Source organism: Aulonocara sp. 'chitande type north' Nkhata Bay, unplaced genomic scaffold (assembly GCF_057382095.1).
Source record: "Aulonocara sp. 'chitande type north' Nkhata Bay isolate Kocher_YH1m ecotype deep benthic unplaced genomic scaffold, A_spYH_male_GT1.1 unmapped_scaffold_20, whole genome shotgun sequence".
Classification (NCBI taxonomy): domain Eukaryota; kingdom Metazoa; phylum Chordata; class Actinopteri; order Cichliformes; family Cichlidae; genus Aulonocara; species Aulonocara sp. 'chitande type north' Nkhata Bay.
In genome coordinates this window covers 1,016,651-1,040,021 of record NW_028234352.1, presented here as the reverse complement: position 1 = coordinate 1,040,021, position 23,371 = coordinate 1,016,651, and the positions used below count along the sequence as shown (strand labels likewise).

The window sequence follows — 23,371 nt, the reverse complement described above, 5'->3', positions numbered from 1 at the left end:
GGTTTGCCATGGAAGAGGTTTGTTGGAATAACAACAGATGGAGCGCCATCAATGACAGGGAGGAAACATGGACTGGTGGCACAAAACAAACTGGAAGAGGAAGGCGTGGAGGAGGCCATTGCTCTGCACTGCATCATCCATCAGCAGGTCCTTTGCAGCAAATGCCTGAAGTTTGACAATGTGATGTCTATTGTTGTGAAATGCATCAACCAAATCAGATCCAGGGGCTTAAAGCACCGAAGGTTCTGTGCTTTTCTAGAGGAAATGGAGTCAGAATATGGGGATGTGCTCGACTTCACTGAGGTACGTTGGCTCAGCAGGGGAAATGTATTAAAGAGACTTTTTGAGTTGAGAGCAGAAGTGAAGCCTTCATGGAGAAGGATGGAGTTAGTGTTCCTGTGCTAACTGATCCCAAATGGCTCATGGACTCAGCTTTTCTTGTTGATATGACACATGAGCTTAATGTACTGAACAAGACGTTACAAGGCCAGGGGCAACTTGTCAGTGCTGCCTATGACAACGTGAGAGCATTCTCCACAAAACTGGCGCTCTGGAAAGCTCAGCTCTCTCAGACAAACCTTTGCCATTTCCCAGCATGCAAGGCACTCGTGGATGCAGGCACACCATTCAGTGCTGACGAGTATGTTGATGTCATTTTGAGGCTACAGGAGGAATTTGATCACAGATTTGCTGACTTCAAGACACACAGAGCCACCTTTCACATTTTTGCGGACCCCTTCTCCTTTGATGTGCAAGATGCCCCTTCTGTGTTTCAAATGGAGCTCATTGAGCTGCAGTGCAACTCTGAACTCAAAGCAAAGTTCAGGGAGGTGAGTGGAAAAGCAGACAAGCTTGGACAATTTTTGAGAGAATTGAGCCCTAGTTTCCCTCGGCTTTCCCGAATGTTCAAGCGGACCATGTGCCTTTTTGGTAGCACATACTTGTGCCAAAAGCTCTTCTCCACTTTGAACTTCAATAAGTCCAAGTACAGGTCCAGACTTACGGATGATCATCTTCAAGACATACTGAGGGTCGCAACTGCTTCCTCCCTCAGGCCAAATCTGGCTCGGCTATGCGAGAGGAAACGCTGCCAGGTCTCTAGCAGCAAGGAGTAGGCAAGAGAAGCCATGTTCAGAAGAACAGTTCATTTTCTACAGTGTTCCATTCATGTTCAGAAGAAGGTTATAGAACTGTTAATACAGACATTTCAATCTAAATACAGCAGATATAGAAGACTGAAAGAAACACACAAGTTCACTGACTAAAAATATCTTATTATTATTTTATTTATGTATTACTGATTGATTTATTTTCTTATTAATTCTTAATTTGTTTATTTATTTTTCATATTTTGTGTTAAAAAATAAAAATAAAGAGATTTGAGAAGATTGGAATTTTTTAACCATGCCTTTCTTGTGGAAAATCTAATGCGGCACGGCCTCACCCAGACTCTGCGTGCAGCGGCCCCCAGCTAAATTGAGTTTGAGACCCCTGTCCTACACCATAAATCAGTAAGAGAGGGTACGACCTCTCTCATGGCCCCAAGTGGTGTGTGCATGCCAGAGCACTCTGGAAGGTACACAGAGTCTTTACAGACTACTAAGGATCGAACCTCTATCATCATCCAATTGATTATACAACTCTAAGCATATATGAGTAAATATTTCTAAGCATAAATGACAATCAACAATATAAACCTTACAGCTGGTTTTAATAACAGAATTCATTTGTTTCTCAAATGAGAAAGAGCTATCGAGAAACACTCCTAAATCTTTAGTTCTGAACTTTTCCAGTGGGCCAAGGTCAACATTATTAGATAATGCTAATTCTTTTCCTTTACATTATAACAATGTGAGGAGTTAATGCTAAGTATACTGCCATTGGCGGCTAATTCTAATTAGGGGTGCATAATTATTAGTAGCTAATGCTAATATCGTTTTCTCTTCCCTTTTAACAATGTGAACAGCTAGTGCTAGGTAGGCTGATGCTAGCAGCTAATGCTAATTTGACGTGAATTAGCATTATATTAGTGAGGAGTTAATGCTAAGTAGGCTGCCATTAGTGGCTAATGCTAATTTTAGATGAAAAAGCATTAGCAGCTAATGCTCATATTGTTTTCCTTTGCTTTGTAAGAATGACAGCAGCTAATGATACGAAGTCTACCATTATTAACTATTGTTAATTTGATGTAAATTAGCATTATCTGATAATGGTAACCCTTTTCCCCTGCATTATAACGATGTCAGGAGTTAATGCTAACTAGGCTGCCATTAGGGGCTAACTATAATTAGGTGAATAATTATTAGCAGCTAATGCTAATATTGTTTTCCCTTCCCTTTTAACAATGTGAGCAGCTAATTCTAATTTGATGTGAATTAGCATTATATTAGTGAGCAGTTAATGCTAAGTAGGCTGCCATTATTAACTAATGCTAATTTGACGTGAATTAGCATTATGTACTAATGCTAATACTGTTTTCCCTTTCTTTATACAACTTGAGCAGCTATTTCTAAGTAGGCCACTTTTCTCTGCTAAGGATTTGTGTGACCATGATAGAAACTCTGATGAGCTAATGCTGCTAAGCTAATGCTGTTTGTGGGCCCTGTTAGAATCAATATTTCATTCTCATTCTGTTGTTTGAGAACAATAACAGAAAAATGTGCACTTGAGAACAAATTTATTGTGAATTCAGCTGTGAATGTAGAGCTTGTCATTATTTAAGCTTCCATTTCCAAATATTAGCTGACACTTTATTAGGTACACTGGTATCTATCTCAGGTACACCTGTGACCTAAATGTTCCTGCAAACAGACTCCTTTGAGACCCCTACATAAATATCCATGAACTTTCCAGCTAGACTAGTGTGTCTGTCCCTGAAAATATTCCTGCATGTGTGATTGTTCATGTCTCATCTGCAGGAAACAAACAGGAAGTGAGTGAAAGACACAGGAAATGTTTCCAGCTCGTCCTCCTCTATCAGATTTTCTCTCCATACCTGAGAGTGTCCAGTCTCCAGCCTGGATCCTTCAGTCCAGCCGATAGCAGCTTCATTCCTGAGTCACCTGGATGATTGTAGCTCAGGTCCAGCTCTCTCAGGTGGGAGGGGTTGGAGCTCAGAGCTGAGGCCAGAGAAGTACAGCCTTCCTCTGTGATCAGACAGCCTGACAGACTGCAGACACACAAAACAACAATCTATCTGTCAACAGTTGTTTTCTCTTTGTCACAATAACATCTATCCATCCATTGTAACTTTATTTATAAGTGACAATACCCAACAGACAACAACAGTCATCTGAAGCTGTTTAACAGTGTAAGGTAACCGCCTCCACTGTGAGCAGCACTTGGTGATGGTGGGAAGAAGATCTCCCTTTGACACAAAGATCCTCCCAGTGAAAACAGGCTCCAGGAGGAGCATCTACCATGACTGGTTGCAGGGTGAGGGGAAAGAGAAGAGATGAGCTCAGAGAGACAAGAACAAAACAGAGAGACAAAAGTTAAGGACATGCAGTAGTGACATATAAAAGCATCAGGAGTGAAAAGAGGGGAGAAGAAAGCAGAGCATCATGGGAAGTCCACCAACAGCCTGAGCCTATAGCAGCATAACAAATGGATGGTTCAGGGTCACCTGATCCAGCTCGAACTATAAGCTTTATCAAAAAGGAAAGTTTGCAGCTGATCTTCAAAGTAGAGAGGGTGTCTGTCTCCTGAACTCAAACTGAGAGCTGCTTCCACACCCAGTCCAACATAGCCAGGCTTTCTTTGCTGCTTTGACAAAACCTCAAATCCCAGTCAGAGATGATGAGCATCATCACAGTGATGATCATTTCTCTGTAACCCAGGCTTTCTGCTTCAGGATCTGTGCACGCTCACAGAACAAGGAGACCTTTAAACATCATTTCACTAACTGGATGGACTGAGCTCAGCCTACAGATGAACTGGTGCCAGAGATCATAAAGAACATCAAACAGTCAAATTCAACACTTTAATGGAAATATGAGATTAATGCTGCAGACAATCATGAACCTGCTGAATTCATGAACATCAAGAATGCAGCGAGTGGTAAAATAAAGATTTGACCTCAGTGTGCTCAGTGTTCCTGTCTATTCCTAACATATTCCTAACATGATAGCTGCACTTTAGAGCTCTAAAACTGGAACTGACACATGTTTAAACTCTACATGTTACTCAGTACATTCAGTTCTGACACTCGCCCACAGTCCAACAAAGGAAACATGGAGATCACATCAGTTTGTCACCAAAGTCTAATTATTAGGGCAACTTAACCTGTTATTATCTCGTTAACTCATTAACTGATTAACGTCAGCAATTATTTTAATCACAGTTTTTAAAATCATGATTATTGTGAAAGTGCTCACTGGCTCTGAATATAACAGCCATGGGTCACAGGAGGGATGTTGATCAGTGCTGGCTTGAAATGGGCGTCATTATGCGTCTCAGCCAATGGGAGCATTGAGGGTGGGCCTAATACTACTGCAGCGCTCACATGACCCAGGACAGAAAGAAAGGGGCGGGGACAGAAACATGGAGACAGGTACAGATCTTTGACATGTTCATTTTAAACTGTTCCAGGAGGCAGTGTTGATACAACTAAAGTTATCTGTTGTTGAAGAAGTCGGTCTGAGGAACGTTCTTAGGATCAACAAAGGACGGCATGTATGAGCCTCAAGACGCAGCATCACAAGAAGAACACATGAGCTGTAGAAAAAGGAGAGACTACGAAAGCCACGGCGTTACAACGTGAACATGCTTCATCAGAGTGTGAACAGGAGGAAGACTCAGCTGAGAACAGTGTGGTGGATACAGAGCAGAGCCCACCATCAGTACAGAGGCCTGTCCATTAGAGTGCTGCTCCAACATGCAGCACATGTACTTGGCCACAGCTGCAACATCTGTACCTGTGAAAGCTTCTTCTCTGTCGCTGCTCATATTGTGCAGAAGAAGAGAGTTTCTTTATCATCAGAAAATGTCAATGAGCTTGTGAGTCTTAGCAGCTGGCTCGGTGCAGAGGAGGAAGAACATGTCAGTCAGAGGAAGATAAATGCAGTTCATGTTGTCAACTCAACCTGGACTGTTGAAAGAGTTTTTCTTTGTCTGGTTTCTGACTGAGATTCTCCAAAGGAAATCCAGCACAAACACACACTTCACACACTCAAAGTCCTGCACAGTAAATGAGCTGATGAGCGTTTGTGCTGCTGCCTGATAACAGAACAATAGTTCTGCTGCTTCCTGTTCTGGAAACACACATTTATAAATGTTCACTTGCTGTTGATCAAAGGTATGTTGGTGGCTCTGGACGCTGAGGGAACTTTGTAAAAAACTAGATCAAATGTTAACGTCCTGGCAGAGGCAAAGAACTTTGATTTGATATTTGATTAGATTCATGTTTCAGCTCAGACTGACAGAAATATTTGAACTGCTGCTGTGTTAAAGGGAACACTGCTGTTAGAAAGCACCTGATCTGTTTCTGCACACTGAATGTTGCACTTCTCATACTGCAGTACTATTAAAATAAGTACACAATGCACTACTTTTGAACTCATGATTGAATGTTGCTGTAACAAAGCCATTAATGTGATTCAAAGTGTTCATGGTTTCCCAGCACAACAAATGATTGCACAAGTGTGACTGATCCACTTTCTAATGTGTGTGTAGCCCACACTGTGTGTCACTGTGTCACAGGTGAGTCTGTGTGTCCAGGTTCTATGAGGACAACAGGATATAGTGACTGAGTCCAGCAGCTTAAAGTCTGACTCCATCCTCCATTTAAATAACTCACAGCAACAACTGAATAGCTTTGCCTTTGTGTAGCTGACACTTCATTTTAATGTCCTTCTATTCTGGTTCATCTGGTCTCAGTTTCTATAAGCACACAGGTTTCATCAGGACTCTATGACCTCAGTGATCTTTGCTGGGCCTTAATGCTCTGAACAAAGCTGCACATCACAAGACTAAATAGAAACGAATCAGTCTTTCATTCTCACTGCTGTTTGACTTCAGCTCTCAATGTCCCACCATAACCCATGGAAAGAATTACTGTCCATCCAGGCTGCTGAACATGAAGCTGAAGAAGGTGGAGTATTGTGAGGGCTGATGGAGATGATGATGAGGAATCCAGGAGCAGTGGGTGGATGGCAGCATCAGCATGAAGGATCAGTGTGAGAACACATCATCATCCACAAAGGAAACCAGTCTGAGTGTCTGACGCTCTTGTTAGAAAGACGCAGTCCCAGCAGTTAGCTTGTCTGCTAGTTAGCTGAGAGCTAGCTCACTTGTACATTGAATACCAAACTGTGTAAACCAGGGGTGTCAAACATATGGCCCGTGGGCCAAATCCAGCCCATGAGATAATTTCATATGTCAAATATTGATGAATTTTCAGGCTTGCTGATAATCAATGTGAGCACGGCTGAGGTTTTATTCTGATGAGCAAACCATGTGGCCAAACACTTTAAGAGACAGACTGGGATCATACCATTATGTGAAAGAGGACATGTCCCATAGACAGCAAGGGTAGTGGTAGAGACCAGTACACAGAGAAATGGGAGCTGTACTGAAATGCAAGCGTGTCAGGAAAGAGTGAAAAGGCAAAATGAGCAGCATCTGGCTGCATTTCAGTGATATTGGAGACCACAAAGCTGAGTGCAACATTTATACAGGAGATATACAGGAGACGCTGAGAATAGAACTGATAAAATTAGGAGCTGGCTAAAGTGAGACCCATTTTTATTTCCACCCATTTTCCATTGTGGAGGACAAAAGGTTTCAAACTCGTCCAGGTCTTAAACCTCACGTGTTCTTCCTAATAGCAGTAAATGGATAAAATAAGGCTTTTATGAAAACACTGAATAAAACTTGCTGCCTTTAAAAAGACTAAATGTACAGTTCAGTATTGAATACTACATAAAATAAACTATATATAAAGTGTGTCTGAATGGCAGAGATGCAGAAATATGTGCATGTAGCACAGAGCCACGGCTCAGTGTCTGAATGAGTCTCACAGACCTGAATGTGCTGTTGAAGCCATTTATAATTATAACGTAATTCTTTACTCGTTTGATCTGCTCCTTACCACAAGCCACCAGACGTAGAAGGTTTTGGACTTTTAACTATATTTTCTGAAGTTTTACAACTTTTCTTACTGTTAAAAACCTCGTTATGGCCATTCATGCTGTACAAAGTAATTAGACACTTGTGGTATCTACAGAAACGTCAGGATCTCAGCTAAAAGTTCACAAAACCATCTCAACAACCACCAAACAGCTAAAACAGCAGGTGAACAGATCACACAAAAAAGATGTAAACACAAATCCCCCTGATCATCTGTTTTTTAAACATGAAGTGTAGTTTTGGACGTTCATTTACTGCTGGTTCAGTGAATTTTGGTTGGACAGTGATGAAACCTGCAGCCTCAGAATCTGTGAGAAGTCTGCTTTCAGCTCGCAACAGCATTGTTGTGTTGTGTGCTGTGGATCCACCTCTGCAAACTCATCACTGTTTCACCATCATGTTTCTACTTAGACAACAACAAAGGAAGCAGTTCCCAGGAACTACTTCCTGTCTTGTTAACATAAGAGTACGTTGCCCTTCAAAACACCTGCACTTCTCCTCTTATTAGAGGACTGCCTTATTATTAATCTGCTAATTCTGTCAGTTGATGAAAGAAAAATGCTTGATCTCACCTGAGAGTTTCCAGTGTACAGCGTGGACTCTTCAGTCCTTCAGACAGAAGCTTCACGCCTGAATCCTTCAGGTTGATGTTACTCAGGTCCAGCTGTCTCAGATTAGAGGTCTGAGAGCTGAGACCTGAGGCCAGAGCTTCACAGCTTCTCTCTGACAGGTCACAGTGACTCAGTCTGAAAAATAACAGATAAACAATTACAAAAATAAAACACTTATGTTGAAGCGTAATGAGATACTATTATATTTAGCAATATTTCATCTTGTTTTGTCAGGAAACTGAGCACTGATGCAGAGCAACATGTGGAGAGAATCAGAGGAGAAGAAGTGAAGAGAGAACAGCAGTAAAACAACACTGAATTGTTCAGTGTGCTTTTGATATCAACAGAATGTGTCAAACTTCTTTATTTTGTATTTGTTTTAGTAGAATTGATGATTATCACTTAGATAACAACCACAGGCCAGGTCTAAATTGCACTTTGGTGACAGTTACACCCAGAAATATTTCAGAAACGTGGACAATTTGTGCTCCATTGTATTCAGTATTGAACAAACTGAGTACCGATGACCACTTAATATTTTTGATATTTTATTTGAGTTGTTCCACCTGATCTGTGTTAACTAGAATAAACATTTAAAAGCTAAAGCTATGATCACATATGTACTTACAGAGCTTTGTTGGAGGCTTTGACCACTGGCAGCAGCCTCAGAAGAGCCTCCTCTGAAGCAGAGTATTTCTGCAGGTCAAACACATCCAGATCTTCTTCTGATGACAGTAAGATGAAGACCAGAGCTGACCACTGAGCAGGAGACAGTTCATCTGTGGAGAGACTTCCTGATCTCAGGGACTGTTGGATCTCCTCCACTAGAGAACGATCATTCAGTTCATTCAGACAGTGGAACAGATTGATGCTTTTCTCTGCAGACAGATTCTTACTGAGCTTCTTCTTGATGTACTGGACTGTTTTCTTATTGGTCTGTGAGCTGCTTCCTGTCTGTGTCAGCAGACCTCGTAGGAGACTCTGATTGGTCTGCAGTGAAAGACCCAGGAGGAAGCGGAGGAACAAGTCCAGGTGTCCATTTGGACTCTGTAAGGCCTTGTTCACAGCACTCTGGTGGAGAGACTCTTTTTTTCTAAAAAAACTAGACCGCTTGGATGTTGTTTGTTGTTGTTCCAGCAGATTGAGTCCAGAGTTGCTGAAGGTCAGATGGACATGAAGAGCAGCCAGAAACTCCTGAACACTCAGATGGATGAAGCAGAACACCTTGTCCTGGTACAGTCCTCTCTCCTCTTTAAAGATCTGTGTGAACACTCCTGAGTACACTGAGGCTGCTCTGATATCGATGCCACACTCTGTCAGGTCTGATTCATAGAAGATCAGGTTTCCTTTCTGCAGCTGATCGAAAGCCAGTTTTCCCAGAGACTCCATCATCGTCCTGCTCTCTGGACTCCAGTGTGGATCTGTCTCAGCTCCTCCATCATACTTGACCTTCTTCACTTTGGCCTGAACCACCAGGAAGTGGATGTACATCTCAGTCAGGGTCTTGGGCAGCTGTCCTCCCTCTCTGGTTTCCAGCACATCCTCCAGAACTGTAGCAGTGATCCAGCAGAAGACTGGGATGTGGCACATGATGTGGAGGCTTTGTGATGTCTTGATGTGGGAGATGATCCTGCTGGCCTGCTCCTCATCTCTGAATCTCTTCCTGAAGTACTCCTCCTTCTGTGGGTCAGTGAACCCTCTGACCTCTGTCACCATGCCAACACAGTCAGGAGGGATCTGATTGGCTGCTGCAGGTCGTGTGGTTATCCAGAGGCGAGCAGAGGGAAGCAGTTTCCCCCTGATGAGGTTTATCAGCAGCACATCCACTGAGGTGGACTTTCTAGGGTCAGTTAGGATTGTAGTTTTGTGGAAGTCCAGAGGAAGTCGACACTCATCCAGACCATCAAAGATGAACACAACCTGGAAGTCTTCAAAGCTGCAGATTCCTGCTTCTTTGGTTTCAGTAAAGAAGTGATGAACAAGTCCCACCAAGCTGAACTTTTCCTCTTTCAGCACATTCAGCTCTCTGAAAGTGAATGGAAATATGAACTGGATGTCCTGGTTGGCTTTGTCTTCAGCCCAGTCCAGGCTGTATTTCTGTGTTAAGACTGTTTTCCCAATGCCAGCCACTCCCTTTGTCAGCACTGTTCTGATTGGTTCGTCTCTTCCAGGTGAGGCTTTAAAGATGTCTTCTTGTCTGATGGTTGTTTCTGGTCTGTCTGGTTTCCTGGATGCTGTTTCAATCTGTCTGACCTCATGTTCATCATTGACCTCTGCAGTCCCTCCCTCTGTGATGTAGAGCTCTGTGTAGATCTGATTCAGGAGGGTTGGGTTTCCTGCTTTAGCGATGCCCTCAAACACACACTGGAACTTCTTCTTCAGGGTGGATTTAAGGTTACGATGACAAACAGCAGCTTGAAGCTCTGAATGAGAAGAAAAATAAACACTCAATTCCAAAAATAACTAATCTTTAAAACATGTTGCTCCATCTTCCATCTCTGGAAAATGTTCATTTATCCAGCAGCTTAAATCTTTAGATAAATCCTCTTACTGCTCTGCAGACGGTCAGCCAGCTCCTCCTGCTTCATTCTCCTCAGGAAGTCCACTGTGATCTTCACAAATGCCTCTCTGCTGCTGCTCCTCTGACTCTCTAAGCATTCTGGGTAATCTGGACTCAGAACCTTCTGGATCTCCTTCAGCTCGTTCTTCACAAAAGTGATGATGTTGTCCTCCAGCAGCTGGAACAGAATATTTATGAATGAGCCAATGAGACTGAAATCATGGAGCCAAACATCAGATCCATGTTGGACACACTGACGATCCACTGGTCTACAAAGAGCAGCATGGAGATGACTGTGAACAGAACAGATGTAACAGTAGTTGTTGTACATGTACAGACCATAAATATGGAGTCCAGCTGTGTTTGATGCTGCTGGGCAGACTGACCACTGGGACCCTCTGAGCTCTGCTGGTCCACTCTGTGGAGGAACCATGAAGGATTAGATCAACACAGGATAAAGATCCAGGAGTTTCTGCTCAAATAACTTCATCTGAATCAAGTCTGTCAAGTTTTAAACTCTCAGATTGTGAACATATCAGTAATTTTCAGTCTGTTTTCATGGACGTCCTTTCAGTGGTGATGTCAGGGATGATTTTGAAGAAGCTCATCAAACTGAACCATCAGCAGATCACTGCTCCAAAACCAGAACATGATCCGAGTCTCCCTCCACCACCAGAACACCAGCTTTACTAACGTGGTAGATCAGTGTAGTACAGATCAATAACTGATGAGTCATTTGATCAAAATCACTGAGTGCTTCACGTCTGACCCTCTGATGCTTCTGTAGACATTTTGCATATTTAATGAATGTCTGACAGTTTTACATTCATTCTATGAACACAGTGGAAATGTTGTGTTATAGTCTCCATGTTGTTTCCAGCATCATAAATTCTTAAGTTCAGAAAATTAGATTCTTTCTTCACAGCTGAAAAACAACAACATTTATTCTCTATTGAAATCTGCATCGTCCACTCCAAAGGTCACAATCTGAAGGTAACATCTGGTTTTGTTCCCTGTGGTTAACTCTGAGCATCAGTATGGTGGGATTTATCCACTACATCCACACCACTGTGGTTCAGTGTTGTCCTGATGGAGTAACAGCAGCCAGTATGATCCAGGCTTTAGCTGCTGGGTCTCTGTGTGACCTCTCAGACTGTTTAACAGATCAGACACAAAGAGAATCAGAGCAGCTCTGTTCTTTAAAGACAAACATGAACCCACTCAGGTCACACTTTCCCCACAGATATGAGCATCACTGTCCTCAAACAGCAAATGACCAAGTCGAACATTTGGATCTTTTCTCTTTCATTGTTTTCTTTTTAATGAATCTTTGTAACAATCTGAGGATGTTTCAGGTCATATTTATCCAGGAAACACAAACATGTAAAGGAGTCATCACAGCTCTCTGACCTCGTTGCTCCAGGTTCACCACTGAAGTCTGGATTGCTATGTTTGGACCGGTCACTCCTCACAGACGGACAGCTGGACCCTGCAGACTGTGACCTCTGACCTCTGCAGACACAAACATGATTGAAGCAGCTGTGATCACACAGACTGCAGATAATGCAGCTGTTTCCTGTCAGTAACATCCTCTTAGATTAGAGTTCAGCTTTTTACAGGAAAACTGGACAAAACTGATTTTTGTTACAAACTCATTTTCATTTCCTCTCAGCTCACAAACACAGTCAGACAATCAACCAGAGTCAACACTGATTATAATGTCAGTGCAGAATTATTTCTGTTACTCAGTGAGTTCAGCTCTCTGACCTCGTTGCTCCAGGTTCACCACTGAAGGCTGGATTTAGACCTTTGGACCGGTCGCTCCTCACAGACGGACAGCTGGACCCTGCAGACTCTGCTCTGTCCTCCTCTTCCTCCATCATCATCTTCAGTCAGTCTGAGAGATAAACCACAAACACTCAGTGAGTTCACATTAACAGGAGGAACTGAGTTACAGTCGCTGACCTCTGACCTGTCATGTAACCTAGAAACCAGGTCACATGATTCACATCAGCTCACACACACTTTCTACCTGCAGAGGAAACACAAATCATTCATGTGCACATCAGCTGAAATCCTCCTTTCATCATGTGTGCTGTCCAAACATCAGCTGCTTCTTTCCTGCTTCATCTCAGTGTCAGCTGGATGCAGTCAGACAGCAGTGTGAGGCAGAGGAAGCTGCCATCAGCTGCTCTGCTATCAGTCCACTAGATGGAGCCTGAAGCACACACGATGCATTCACTGACACACACTGAGTCACTGTGACTGGAAGCTTCAGTCAGTCCAACACGTGTGAACATTTTAAACCTTTCAGTTGATGGACTACTTTTAATTAACTGCTTTAGCCCACTTACAATGAAAATTTAAAAAAATCTTGTTCATGACGTGTGTAGTATGTTAACACTATTGGAAGGAAAAAAAAAACTTGAACTCCAATTTTGAAAACACAACTTTCTTTTTTTTTTTATAAAGCTCTGACTTGTATTATGAGTCTGTGGTCTGGGAGAGAGTCTGTAACTCTGTCTGCAACATACAGTAAATAATGACCAATGTTGGTGATAGAGGATTTTTATTATGCAATATGATCAAGTATAATCAAATGTGCTTTATATTCAAATACAATATAATCAAGTGTGTTTTATTTTCTAGTGTTCATATATTTTCACGTAACTGAGTCTATTTGTTAACACAAACGCAATGTATTCTTTTTTAGTATCTGTGATGTCAGATAAGCATGATAAACTTCTGTATTCTTTACCCCAGTCTGAAAGGTCAGACAGGTTGAGATAATGCCTGAACTCTCCTCCTGTAACTGAAAAGAGGAAGTACTATGTAATCAGTTTCTTACCCTATAAATAAAGGAACAAGACATGCATTCTGTGTGTGTGATTTTGCTGAGAGGCACACACCCATGCGCATGTCTTAAAACTCTCTGATTTGGTCTGCAAGTGTCTTATTTTCTCTTACTTGTGAAAATAAATGTCAAAACCCCTGACAGTTGGGCAGTTAATTATATAGTTACTTCTTCAAAAAAGTAACTGAGTTATGCAAACAAAGTTTTTTGCAGCTGTTTACCTAAAAATGCAGCCAAGGTGTTTTTTTAAAATAAACATTTCAAACTATTTACAGAACAATCAGCTGTTCTGCATCAAATCTGATGCTACACAAATTATTTGTGCCGCTCCAAAAAATAATTCCTGTCCTCTATGAGATGAAGGAGAACAACAGCCTGATACCTGCAGGCCTGACAGCAGCAGATGTGTCACTGCTGTAACACCTGTAACACTCAGCAGTCGCCTCATTGTTCTGACACACACAACAACACTATTGACTACACTACACACTAACTACACACTAACTACACACTAACTACACAAGATTTGCTCTAAACGCCTCAAATCTCTCACATCTCAAACACGCCGTCACTCCGTTTCTTAACAACTAAATGCCATGTTTTGATTGGTTTACTTTAATTTCAATTCAGGTTAGAATTCTTTTTGTGTGCGCAACACAGATTTTCTCTGCGCAGAGACCGTGCCAACAGTGCGCAATTCAGAATCAGAATCAGAATCAGAATCAGAAAGGGGTTTATTGCCAAATGTTGAGCAGGTTTACAACATTAGGAAATTGCTGCGGTGCTTCAGTGCAAACAAACTGTCATAAATTGCGCTTAAATAGACATGAAAAAAATAAAAGTAGGAATAAGAATTAAAAGTGCTACGTAGAAAGATATGTGCATGAGATATACATGAGATATATACATGAGAATAAGAATTAAGAGTGCTGCGTAGAAAGATATATACATGAGTGCAGGTGGTGATCAGTGCCAAACATGGAATGAATGATGCAGTGACACAGCGTAGGGTCATGTGTTAGTGGCGGGGACAGTCATACGGTTATTGTTCATGAGTCCAACAGCAGAGGGGAAAAAAACTGTTCTTATGGCGAGAGGTTCTGGTGCGAATGGACCGGAGCCTCCTGCCTGAGGGGAGCAGGTCAAACAGACTGTGTCCAGGGTGAGAAGGGTCAGCTGAGATCCGAGCTGCACGCCGCAGTGTCCTGGAGGTGTACAGGTCCTGCAGAGATGGGAGTCTGCAGCCAATCACCTTCTCAGCAGAGCGCACAACACGCTGCAGTCTCTGTTTGTCCCTGATAGTGGCTCCAGCGTACCACACGGTGATGGAGGAGGTGAGGATGGACTCGATGATTGCAGTGTAGAACTGCATCATCGTCCGTGTTGGCAGGTTGAATTGCGCACGTGCGCAGCTTAGAGGGAACATTGCTCACAAGGTGACTACCAATAAAAATGAGTGTGCTTCACTGTCAGAGCTACGGTGATTCAACCAGTAGGTCGAATGACTTGATAATAAAAATGTTTATTTGATGCTTTGCATTGAGGCGCATTGTTGAATTTGCAGGGACACAATAACCACAGATCAGTTGTTCAAACCACTACAGTAGGGAGCCATGTTATGAATAATAATAATACTAATAATAATGTTAATTTAAGTAATTGTTTTTGACTGAACATCACATATAATGTAACAAGCAGAAAATTCAGGTTAAGTGCATTATCAGCATTTGGAGGAGCTCCTTATCCTTCTCTTTACTGCTCACCTCTTACAAAGTGTTCACACAGTTTGCTAGCCTCTGTCAGCCTGCTAGCTATGCTAACAAGTCTACTACACACACTTGACTCGGTCACATGACAGACAGCAGAGATAGCTGCTCTGCTAGCTAAGCTAACTCATGTTAAAGGTCAAAGAAATGAGGCGATGCTGCTGGGAGTTACGTCACAGACTAGCAGAATTGAGTTATTCAGCATAATATTTAATCCTTATTATCTCCTCCTCTCACCTCTGTTTACATCTAAAAACAAGAAAATTTAGCCAACAGTTTATTAGCTTTGGTGAAATTATAAACAGGCATCAGCGCGGTCACCTATACTGTCCTTTAATGCTGGAGCAGCAGGAACACCAGTTAATCTAAAATCTCCTTTTCTCTCTGAAACAAAGTGACAGCAGGCTGAGTCAAAGACAGAAACCTTATTTAAACACCAAATATTCACTTCCTGATCCAGGATTCAAAGAGGACGTTGAACTTACTCAGCTTCTTCTTCCAATGAACGTCTTCACTCTGCAGCTCTCTGCTGTCTGGACCAGGTCTGTGTAGAAACAGAGAAAATCCTCTGCTTCTTCTCCGTCAGCAGTCGTCTGTGTCTGCAGGCTGCGTCACATTAAACACTTCACACCAGCAAAGACTCTGAAGCTCACAGGTCAAAGGTCAGCTGCTGCACCTTTTGTGATATTAATTTGATCAATAATTAACCTGCAGCAGGTTTCTGCTCCAACTCCAACACACAGAAAACAACCCTGAGAACGAATCAGATGGTGTGTGGGTGTGTCTGCAGGCTTCAATAGATGAGCATTAAACACTCAACAAAGACTCTGAAGCTCACAGGTCAAAGGTCAGCTGCCACACTGTATATAACAATTCACTTTTGAACAGTAGATAGCCTGTAGGCGTCTCTGCAGTGATAAACAGTTTACACATTAAACACTGAACCATAAAAGAAGCTTAAGCTGCAGCTCACAGGTCAAAGCTCAGCTGCTGCACCCAGTTATGAGTTTAAATAAATCATTAATCATGATCTTTTCCCTCTCAGCACTTTCACTTGGCCTTGGAGTGTTTTGACGGAGCTACACTGTATGTTTCAAATGTGGTAAATAAATTGGGAGTTAGGGCTGGGCAATATGGCCTAAAATCCATATCGCGGTATAATTTGAAGCATGTGCGGTAACAATATATATCGCGATATATTCTTTTCTTCTGTATAACATATTTTCCACACTATAAGGACTTACAATCCTTTAATTTTCTCAAAAATCAAGAGTGTGTCTTATGTATGAATTCTGGTTGTGCTTACTGACCTCGAACCGATTTGGGCGTGCAGAAATCTGTTAAAAAATGTTTTAGTAGAACTTTGGTAAGCTACGAAGCCGCATTGCTTGATGGATTGTCAGAGCATTACGGCTGCCGTGGTGAGGAGCTTCGCGGAGTAATCTGGGTCTAAAACTCTGTCCGCTTCAGGTCCCAAAGTCAAACGAACACTAAGAGTTAAAAACAGTCTAAATTCTTTCATCTTTAATAAAATCATCAGCGTTGCTGCTTTACCAGGTGTAACAATTAAGTTTAACATCCATGAAAACAGAATTTATTAAATTTAACGGAGTTAGAAGTTAACAGGAAGTTAGCTCGCTAGTTTCCACCTAAACATTTCATAGCATGTTCTGACTGAGAGATTTTTGAAACTAATTCAAACAGCTCTGCTATCACTTCCAGCATAAATGAAGACAGAAAACTAAACAGCAGTGGCGTTTGCAGGGTTACTGAAGTTGGACTGGTATATAATGTTGTGCTACGTGATTGCTAGCGACACAGCTATGTTAGCATAACATTAGCACAGTGAAGCTGGAGGATGAACGCCAACTTTTTTTCCACTCGATAAAAGTTAACGTGAGGGATTCTGGTGGTCAGGGACAAATGCAATCGCATAGCAGGATGCTGTACACGGGCCAAACTTCAGTCAGGAGAACAACTGAAATCATCCATCCACAATACGAGGTTAGTTATGATTCGTCTCGGAACTGAGGACGCCATCATCTACCTGCTCAATCGTGTCTACACCCATCTGGACCAGCCGGTGAGCACTGTGAGGGTCATGTTTTTTGACTTTTCCAGTGCTTTCAACACCATCAGGCCGACCCTCCTGGGTGATAAGTTAGCAGCGATGCAGGTGGATGCTTCTCTGGTGTCCTGGATTGTTGATTACCTGACAGGAAGACCACAATATGTACGTCTCCCACAGTGTGTGTCTGACAAGGTGATCAGCAACACAGGGGCACCACAGGGGACTGTCCTCTCCCCCTTCCTCTTCACCCTCTACACCACAGACTTCAGCCACTGCACAGAGACCTGCTATCTTCAGAAGTTTTCTGATGACTCTGCGGTGGTTGGATGCATCAGCAGGGATGATGAGACAGAGTACCGGGCTGTGGTCGACTCCTTTGTCACGTGGTGTGAGCAGAATCATCTGCAGCTCAACGTGGCAAAGACCAAGGAACTGATCGTGGACTTCAGGAAGACCAGGAAACACTTGACCCCTGTTTCAATCCAGGGGGTCAGTGTTGACATTGTGGAGGACTATAAATACCTTGGAGTACACATTGACAATAAACTGGACTGGGCTAAAAACACCACAGCACTTTACAGGAAGGGCCAGAGTCGTCTCTATTTTTTGAGGCGACTGAGGTCCTTCAACATCTGCCAGAAAATGCTGAGGATTTTCTATGAGTCTGTTGTGGCCAGTGCGATCCTCTATGCTGTTGCATGCTGGGGGAGCAGGCTGAGGGTCGCAGATGCCAACAGACTTAATAAACTAATCCGTAAGGCCAGCAATGTTGTGGGGATGGAGCTGGACTCCCTCAAGGTGGTGTCGGAGAGGCGGATGCTGTCCAAGATAAAGACAATGTTGGATAACACCTCCGACCCACTCCATGACATGCTGGTCAGTCACAGGAGCACGTTCAGTGAGAGACTGAGGTTACCGAAAAGCACCACTGAACGACACAGTAAATCATTCCTGCCTGCCTGTCTGTCTTGTCTTAATGTTGGTTTAAAATGGAGCACTGTAACAAAAAATAATTTCCCCCAGGGATCAATAAAGTATTCTGATTCTGATTCTGATTAATATACTGCAACAACATGGGAATAGAGCAGCTGCGAGAGAATTCAACATTAATGAATCAATGTTACGGAAGTGGAGGAAGTGCAGTTTTTGGCTTTCCCCGTATTTCAAAAGTGCTTTATCTCTTTGTTATGACTGTCGCCCGCCATAATTTGAAGAGGATAATGGTTGGTCGTGTCCAAATTCATGGGCTGCATCCTCCTGAGGCCGCATTTGTAGACCGATTACGTCACAGCGACGCGCCGAAGGCTGTCCAAATTCGTAGACTCCTCCGAATGCGGCCGACAAATGCGTCCTCCTTTTCCCCGAATTTGAAGGATGGGTCAGGTGTGTCCTTCGTGGCCTACCATATCCCAGAATTCATAGCGCGGCCCAGCCAAACTCCAGTTTCCAACAATGGCGGCCGCTACTAAGTTTTAAAATTACTCATACTAATCTTTCTGTGTCACAAAATAAACTTTTAACATATTTTCATGCGAGAAAGTAGCTGTGTAAACATCAAATATCTGCTCGGTTTATCAAGGTATCGCATATTTGCAAAAGTGCTTCGACGTTTTCGGAGACGTCTGCTACCCAGCTAGCCGGGAGCTCGAGGGTTACTGATGCGGCCGAGAACGGCACAACTCCCGGCACATCATTTTCAGATCACCGCGGACTATCGCTGCTCGATTTAAACGTAATGTATAAGTCACTTAGACAACCTAAAAATTTTATTGTTGGGCTTTTTTTCAGTGTTTTGTTTCTTCGTGAGTAAATCGGTTTGGCTAAGATTAAAGTTATTAGATTAGATAAAATAAAACTTTATTAATCCCCCGGGTGGGTTCCTCCTTGGTTTTTACACAGCTGACTAAACGTGAAACAGAAAACTGATTAAACAGAAGTATGAGACAGTCGAGAATTTACGCCAGTGTCCTGTTATATTTTAGATAGCAAGGAGCAGACGGCTGAGTTTATTAAACTCCACCGAGACAGCGGTGATGCTAATCTGAAGGCTAGACCGTCCAATTTCACGGCCGTTTACTTCCGGCCTACTCGACCTTCTGAGGACCCGGCCCACGTAGACCGCGAAGGCTGGGTCCTCAGGAGGATGCAGCCCATGAATTTGGACACGACCAGCGTAGCCGCTGCGATGCTTTAGACCAAAAAAGGCACAGCTTGATGACATCATCAACATGCGCTATCGCGATAGAGCGATATATATATATATATATATATTAGGGGTGCAACGATATTCGTATCGATATTGAACCGTTCGATACAGTGCTTTCGGTTCGGTACGCATATGTATCGAACAATACAATTTTTTTCAATTTTTTTTTTTTTTTTTTTTGTGTCCCGTTTGGATCTATAGCCATCAGAATTGTTGTCTTGAGGCCAAGAAAGATGCCAAGAGGATTTATTTTAAGTGGATCATCATATTGGTCCATTTGATTGACCTTTATTATAATTATGAATTTATTTTATTTTCAGTTGCAAACGGGACAGACATGACTGTGGGATAGGACAGGGGGAAAGAATGAAAGAAAGAGGGGGAGAGAAAGAAAGAAAACCAAAGGGGAGAAAAAAAAAAGAACAATACAAAATTTGTAATTTATTTTATCAACTTTCCTTCTGACGATGCTGTCTGTGTTGAGCGCTCAGTGAATCTGCATTTGACTACTCCGCCTAGGCTCGAGAGTGCAGCCTAGGCGGAGTAGTCGAACGCAGATTCACTGAGCACTCAACACAGACAGCATGGTCAGAAGGAAGAGCGCAGGGCAAGCTAGCGAGACAGAAGTGGACCTCCCCACCCTCATTCAGATCTGGCGTTTGGAATTATTTTGGTTTTCATGTGACGTATGACCCTGAAGGTAAGCGAGTCATGGACTAAAGTAAAACAGTATGTTGGATGTGCCATGCAATGCTCAATTACATGGGTGGGAGCTAGTGTGTTAGCGCAGTTAGCTCGTTAACGTGTTGGCCGTCTAGCCCCTCTGTATAGGGTAGCTCGTTAACGGAGATTTGCCGTGTTGTGGCGTTAAGGTTATTTCAACGAGATTAACCTGAAAGCACTAGTGGGAACACAACGAATATGACTGCACATTTACACCGACATCATCCTAGTGCAAAGACAAAAACAACAAGCATGCATGCTACAAACTTTAGCCGAGTCATTTAGACAGCTGTTAGCACAGGATTCTCCTTATGGAGACCTGATATGTTTAATATGCTGCTGAGAATATAGCCCAGAAGAAGCGGATAGTATAGCTTTTATTTTGGAAAGAGACATTTCTCTGTAATAAACTCTCTTTTCCAAAGATGAGTGATTCCTCAATCAGATACAGGGCTCGCAATATCGCTAGCCCGATGTCCCGGGGCTATCTCTGCCCTGCCTGTCGGGCTATTGTAGGAAGGAAAAATATATGTCAATGCTTTTGCATTCTTTCAGAAATGTAGCTGGGTAATTATGTCATTGGGTGAGCCACTGTCAATATGTGACATATTGAAATCGTGTTTGAATTTGCGCTTGTTTTTTTGCTTTCACTTTGCAATCGCGCGAACTGTGTATAGAGAGCGACAGCACTGATCTGTGAGTGATGATAATTTGTGCACCAATTCCTCTGACATCGTCTTATTAATTGTTAGCTTACTATGCAAACATGACAAGTGAAATCTCCCGCAGCTTAAACATGTGAGAGGTTGATCGCGCAGAGAATCGCTGAGCTTATGTGAGTGCGCGTGTAAAAGCAGCAGGATATATATTTTAGTTCTGCTGAGCCAAATAAGACAGGTCAGGGTGAAGAAGTGACAGCCAAAGAAAAGCTTACCACAAAACGGAGAAGTTATGACAAATCAGACTATAAGGCAAAAAGAAAGTGCAGCTTTATGGTTTCATGGACAAAAGAATTTCTGTGGCTGCAATATGACGAGCTAAAAAACAACACGCACAAGGGTTAGGGTTAAATTTAAAAACTGTACTTTTGTGTTAAAATATATATTTATAATTTTAATAAATGACAAATTAAAAAGGCATGAACATTTTTTTTGTATCGAAAAAATATCGAACCGTGACACCAAAGTATCGAACCGAACCGTGAATTTTGAGTATCGTTGCACCCCTAATATATATATATTTATTTTTTTTTATTTTTATTTTTTTTATTAGTAATATAAACATACAAACAAAATGCACCATATATTACAGATTCAGAGAATAGACCTTTCTTACATATTAGGAACTTTCATGCATAGTGAAAATAAAATACAAAGATGGGGTCACATAATTCAACAAATTATTAACTCACTAAATCAAAATCTTCTATAAAGGAAATAAAAGAAGCAGCCTTTTTCTTCTTAACTAAAGTCAAAGATTTAACCAACAGGTTTAAGTCGTTTTTCCAGTAAGCTAGTGTTGGTTTAGTCTTAAAAAAACGACATTTATGTATAAAATGCTTGCACAAGATTAATAACACATTAACACCATAATTAGCTTTCTTTTCTTTCAAAAACACTCCAAACATTATCATATTTAGGGTAAATGGGGTAATTTGAATCCCCTTGGAATAAAGCCAGGTATGAAAATCCAACCAAAATATTTGTATAAAATTGCACAAAAAGAATAGATGATCCAAATCCTCCTCTTCTGTTTCACAAAATGCACAATTACCTGTTTCTATTTTGAATCTATCACTAAGGAGTCTATTTGTCGGGTAAATTTTATTCAAGATTTTAAATTGGACTTCTTTCCCTTTAGGAGGGATAGGGAAGGTGATATAATCAGTTCTTATTTTTTCAATTTCTTCCCTTTGGAAATCTTTTAATATGTAATTACGTCTAAGTAAATTTGGAGAATAAAGACTCCTTAATGAAGATCTAAGAAACTTATTGTTGCATTTAACATCACAAAATCGAATACCATCTATATATAATTGCCTTAACTTGGGGGAGATGTCAGAATATATTATATCATTTACAACTATGTTTTTAAGTGACAATGGAATGGATTTTATAACCCGATTAAATTTACTTTTAGAACATTGGATATTAAACTTCTGGCAAAAATCTTGATGTCCTAGAACATGTCCTTCCTCATCTACAAAATGGGCAATTGCCCAAACACCTTTTGATAACCAATCTTGAATAAAAATAGATTTTCTGTTTATCAGCATATATCTATTGTTCCAAATTGGGCTATTATGTGGAGTGAAATTATGTTTAAATAACATTTTCCAATAAAGAAGGACCTGTTTATGGAATTCAGAGAGTTTAGCAGGTAGCTTAGTAATTTCAAAGTCACACTTTAGGAGAAAGTCGATACCCCCCAGTGTGTTGAAGACCTTATTTGGTATAAAAAACCAAATGGAGTGTGGATTATTTAGGAAGGATTTTAACCATTTAAGTTTCAAAACACCATTCATTACATCAAAATCAATTGCGTTTCCACCGCCTTCAATGTATGGTTTAACCAAATCATCTTTAGATATATAATGGCACTTATTCCTCCAAATAAAATTAAAATTCAAGCCATTAATTGTCTTAATAACTTTATTCGATATTGATAAAGAGTAAGCTGGATATATAAATCTAGATAAACTATCCATTTTGGTTAATAATATTCTTCCAAAATTTGTGATGTCTCTCTGTAACCATTTATTTAAGATTGTCTTACATTTGTCAACATTATCTAAAATATTTACTTTTTCTAAGACTTTGTGATCTTTTGAAATTGTGATGCCCAAATATTTTACCTCCTTCTTCACCTTTATATCGTACAGTGATTGTGAATTACACTCTTTTAATGCCAATAATTCACATTTATTTAAATTTAACTTTAAGCCTGAAGCTTTTGAGAATGTAGTGATTATTTGTTTTACCAGGGGGATCTGATGTTCATTTTTTAAGAAAAGAGTAGTGTCATCTGCAAGTTGACTAATTATTAAAAGATTATCCATAATCTCAATTCCAACAACACTGCTGTTTTTAATTAGAATTGCGAGCATCTCCACAACCATTATGAACAACAACGGAGAGCTTCCACACCCTTGCCTAATTCCTCTTTTAACACTAAACCTTTTACCAGTGCCATAGCCTAATGACACAGAGCTATTTATATCATTATACAGTATATCTACACTGAACAAAAATATAAACGCAACACTTTTGTTACTGCTCCCATTCCCCATGGGTTGGACGTAGAGACCTAAAATTCATTCCAGATACACAATATAACCATCCCTCCCAAACAGTGGTCACAAATCAGTCCAAATGTGTGGTAGTGGGCACATCTGCTATATTGAGATAATCCATCCCACCTCACAGGTGTGCCACATCAGGATGCTGATCTGA

The 23,371-nt window shown here is 41.4% G+C and overlaps 1 protein-coding gene across 1 annotated transcript in view; it reads right to left on the bottom strand.

Annotated features, from left to right (window-relative positions):
* LOC147300656 (uncharacterized) overlaps window positions 1-23,371 on the bottom strand; it is a 423,782-nt gene that overhangs the window by 150,173 nt on the left and 250,238 nt on the right. The window contains exons 7-9 of the mRNA XM_086284979.1: window positions 8,368-10,162; window positions 7,701-7,874; window positions 2,996-3,169 (exon numbers count right to left, since the gene is read on the bottom strand). Of these exons, the coding sequence (XP_086141105.1) occupies window positions 2,996-3,169; window positions 7,701-7,874; window positions 8,368-10,162 (2,143 nt within the window). The remainder of the gene's footprint in view (window positions 1-2,995; window positions 3,170-7,700; window positions 7,875-8,367; window positions 10,163-23,371) is intronic.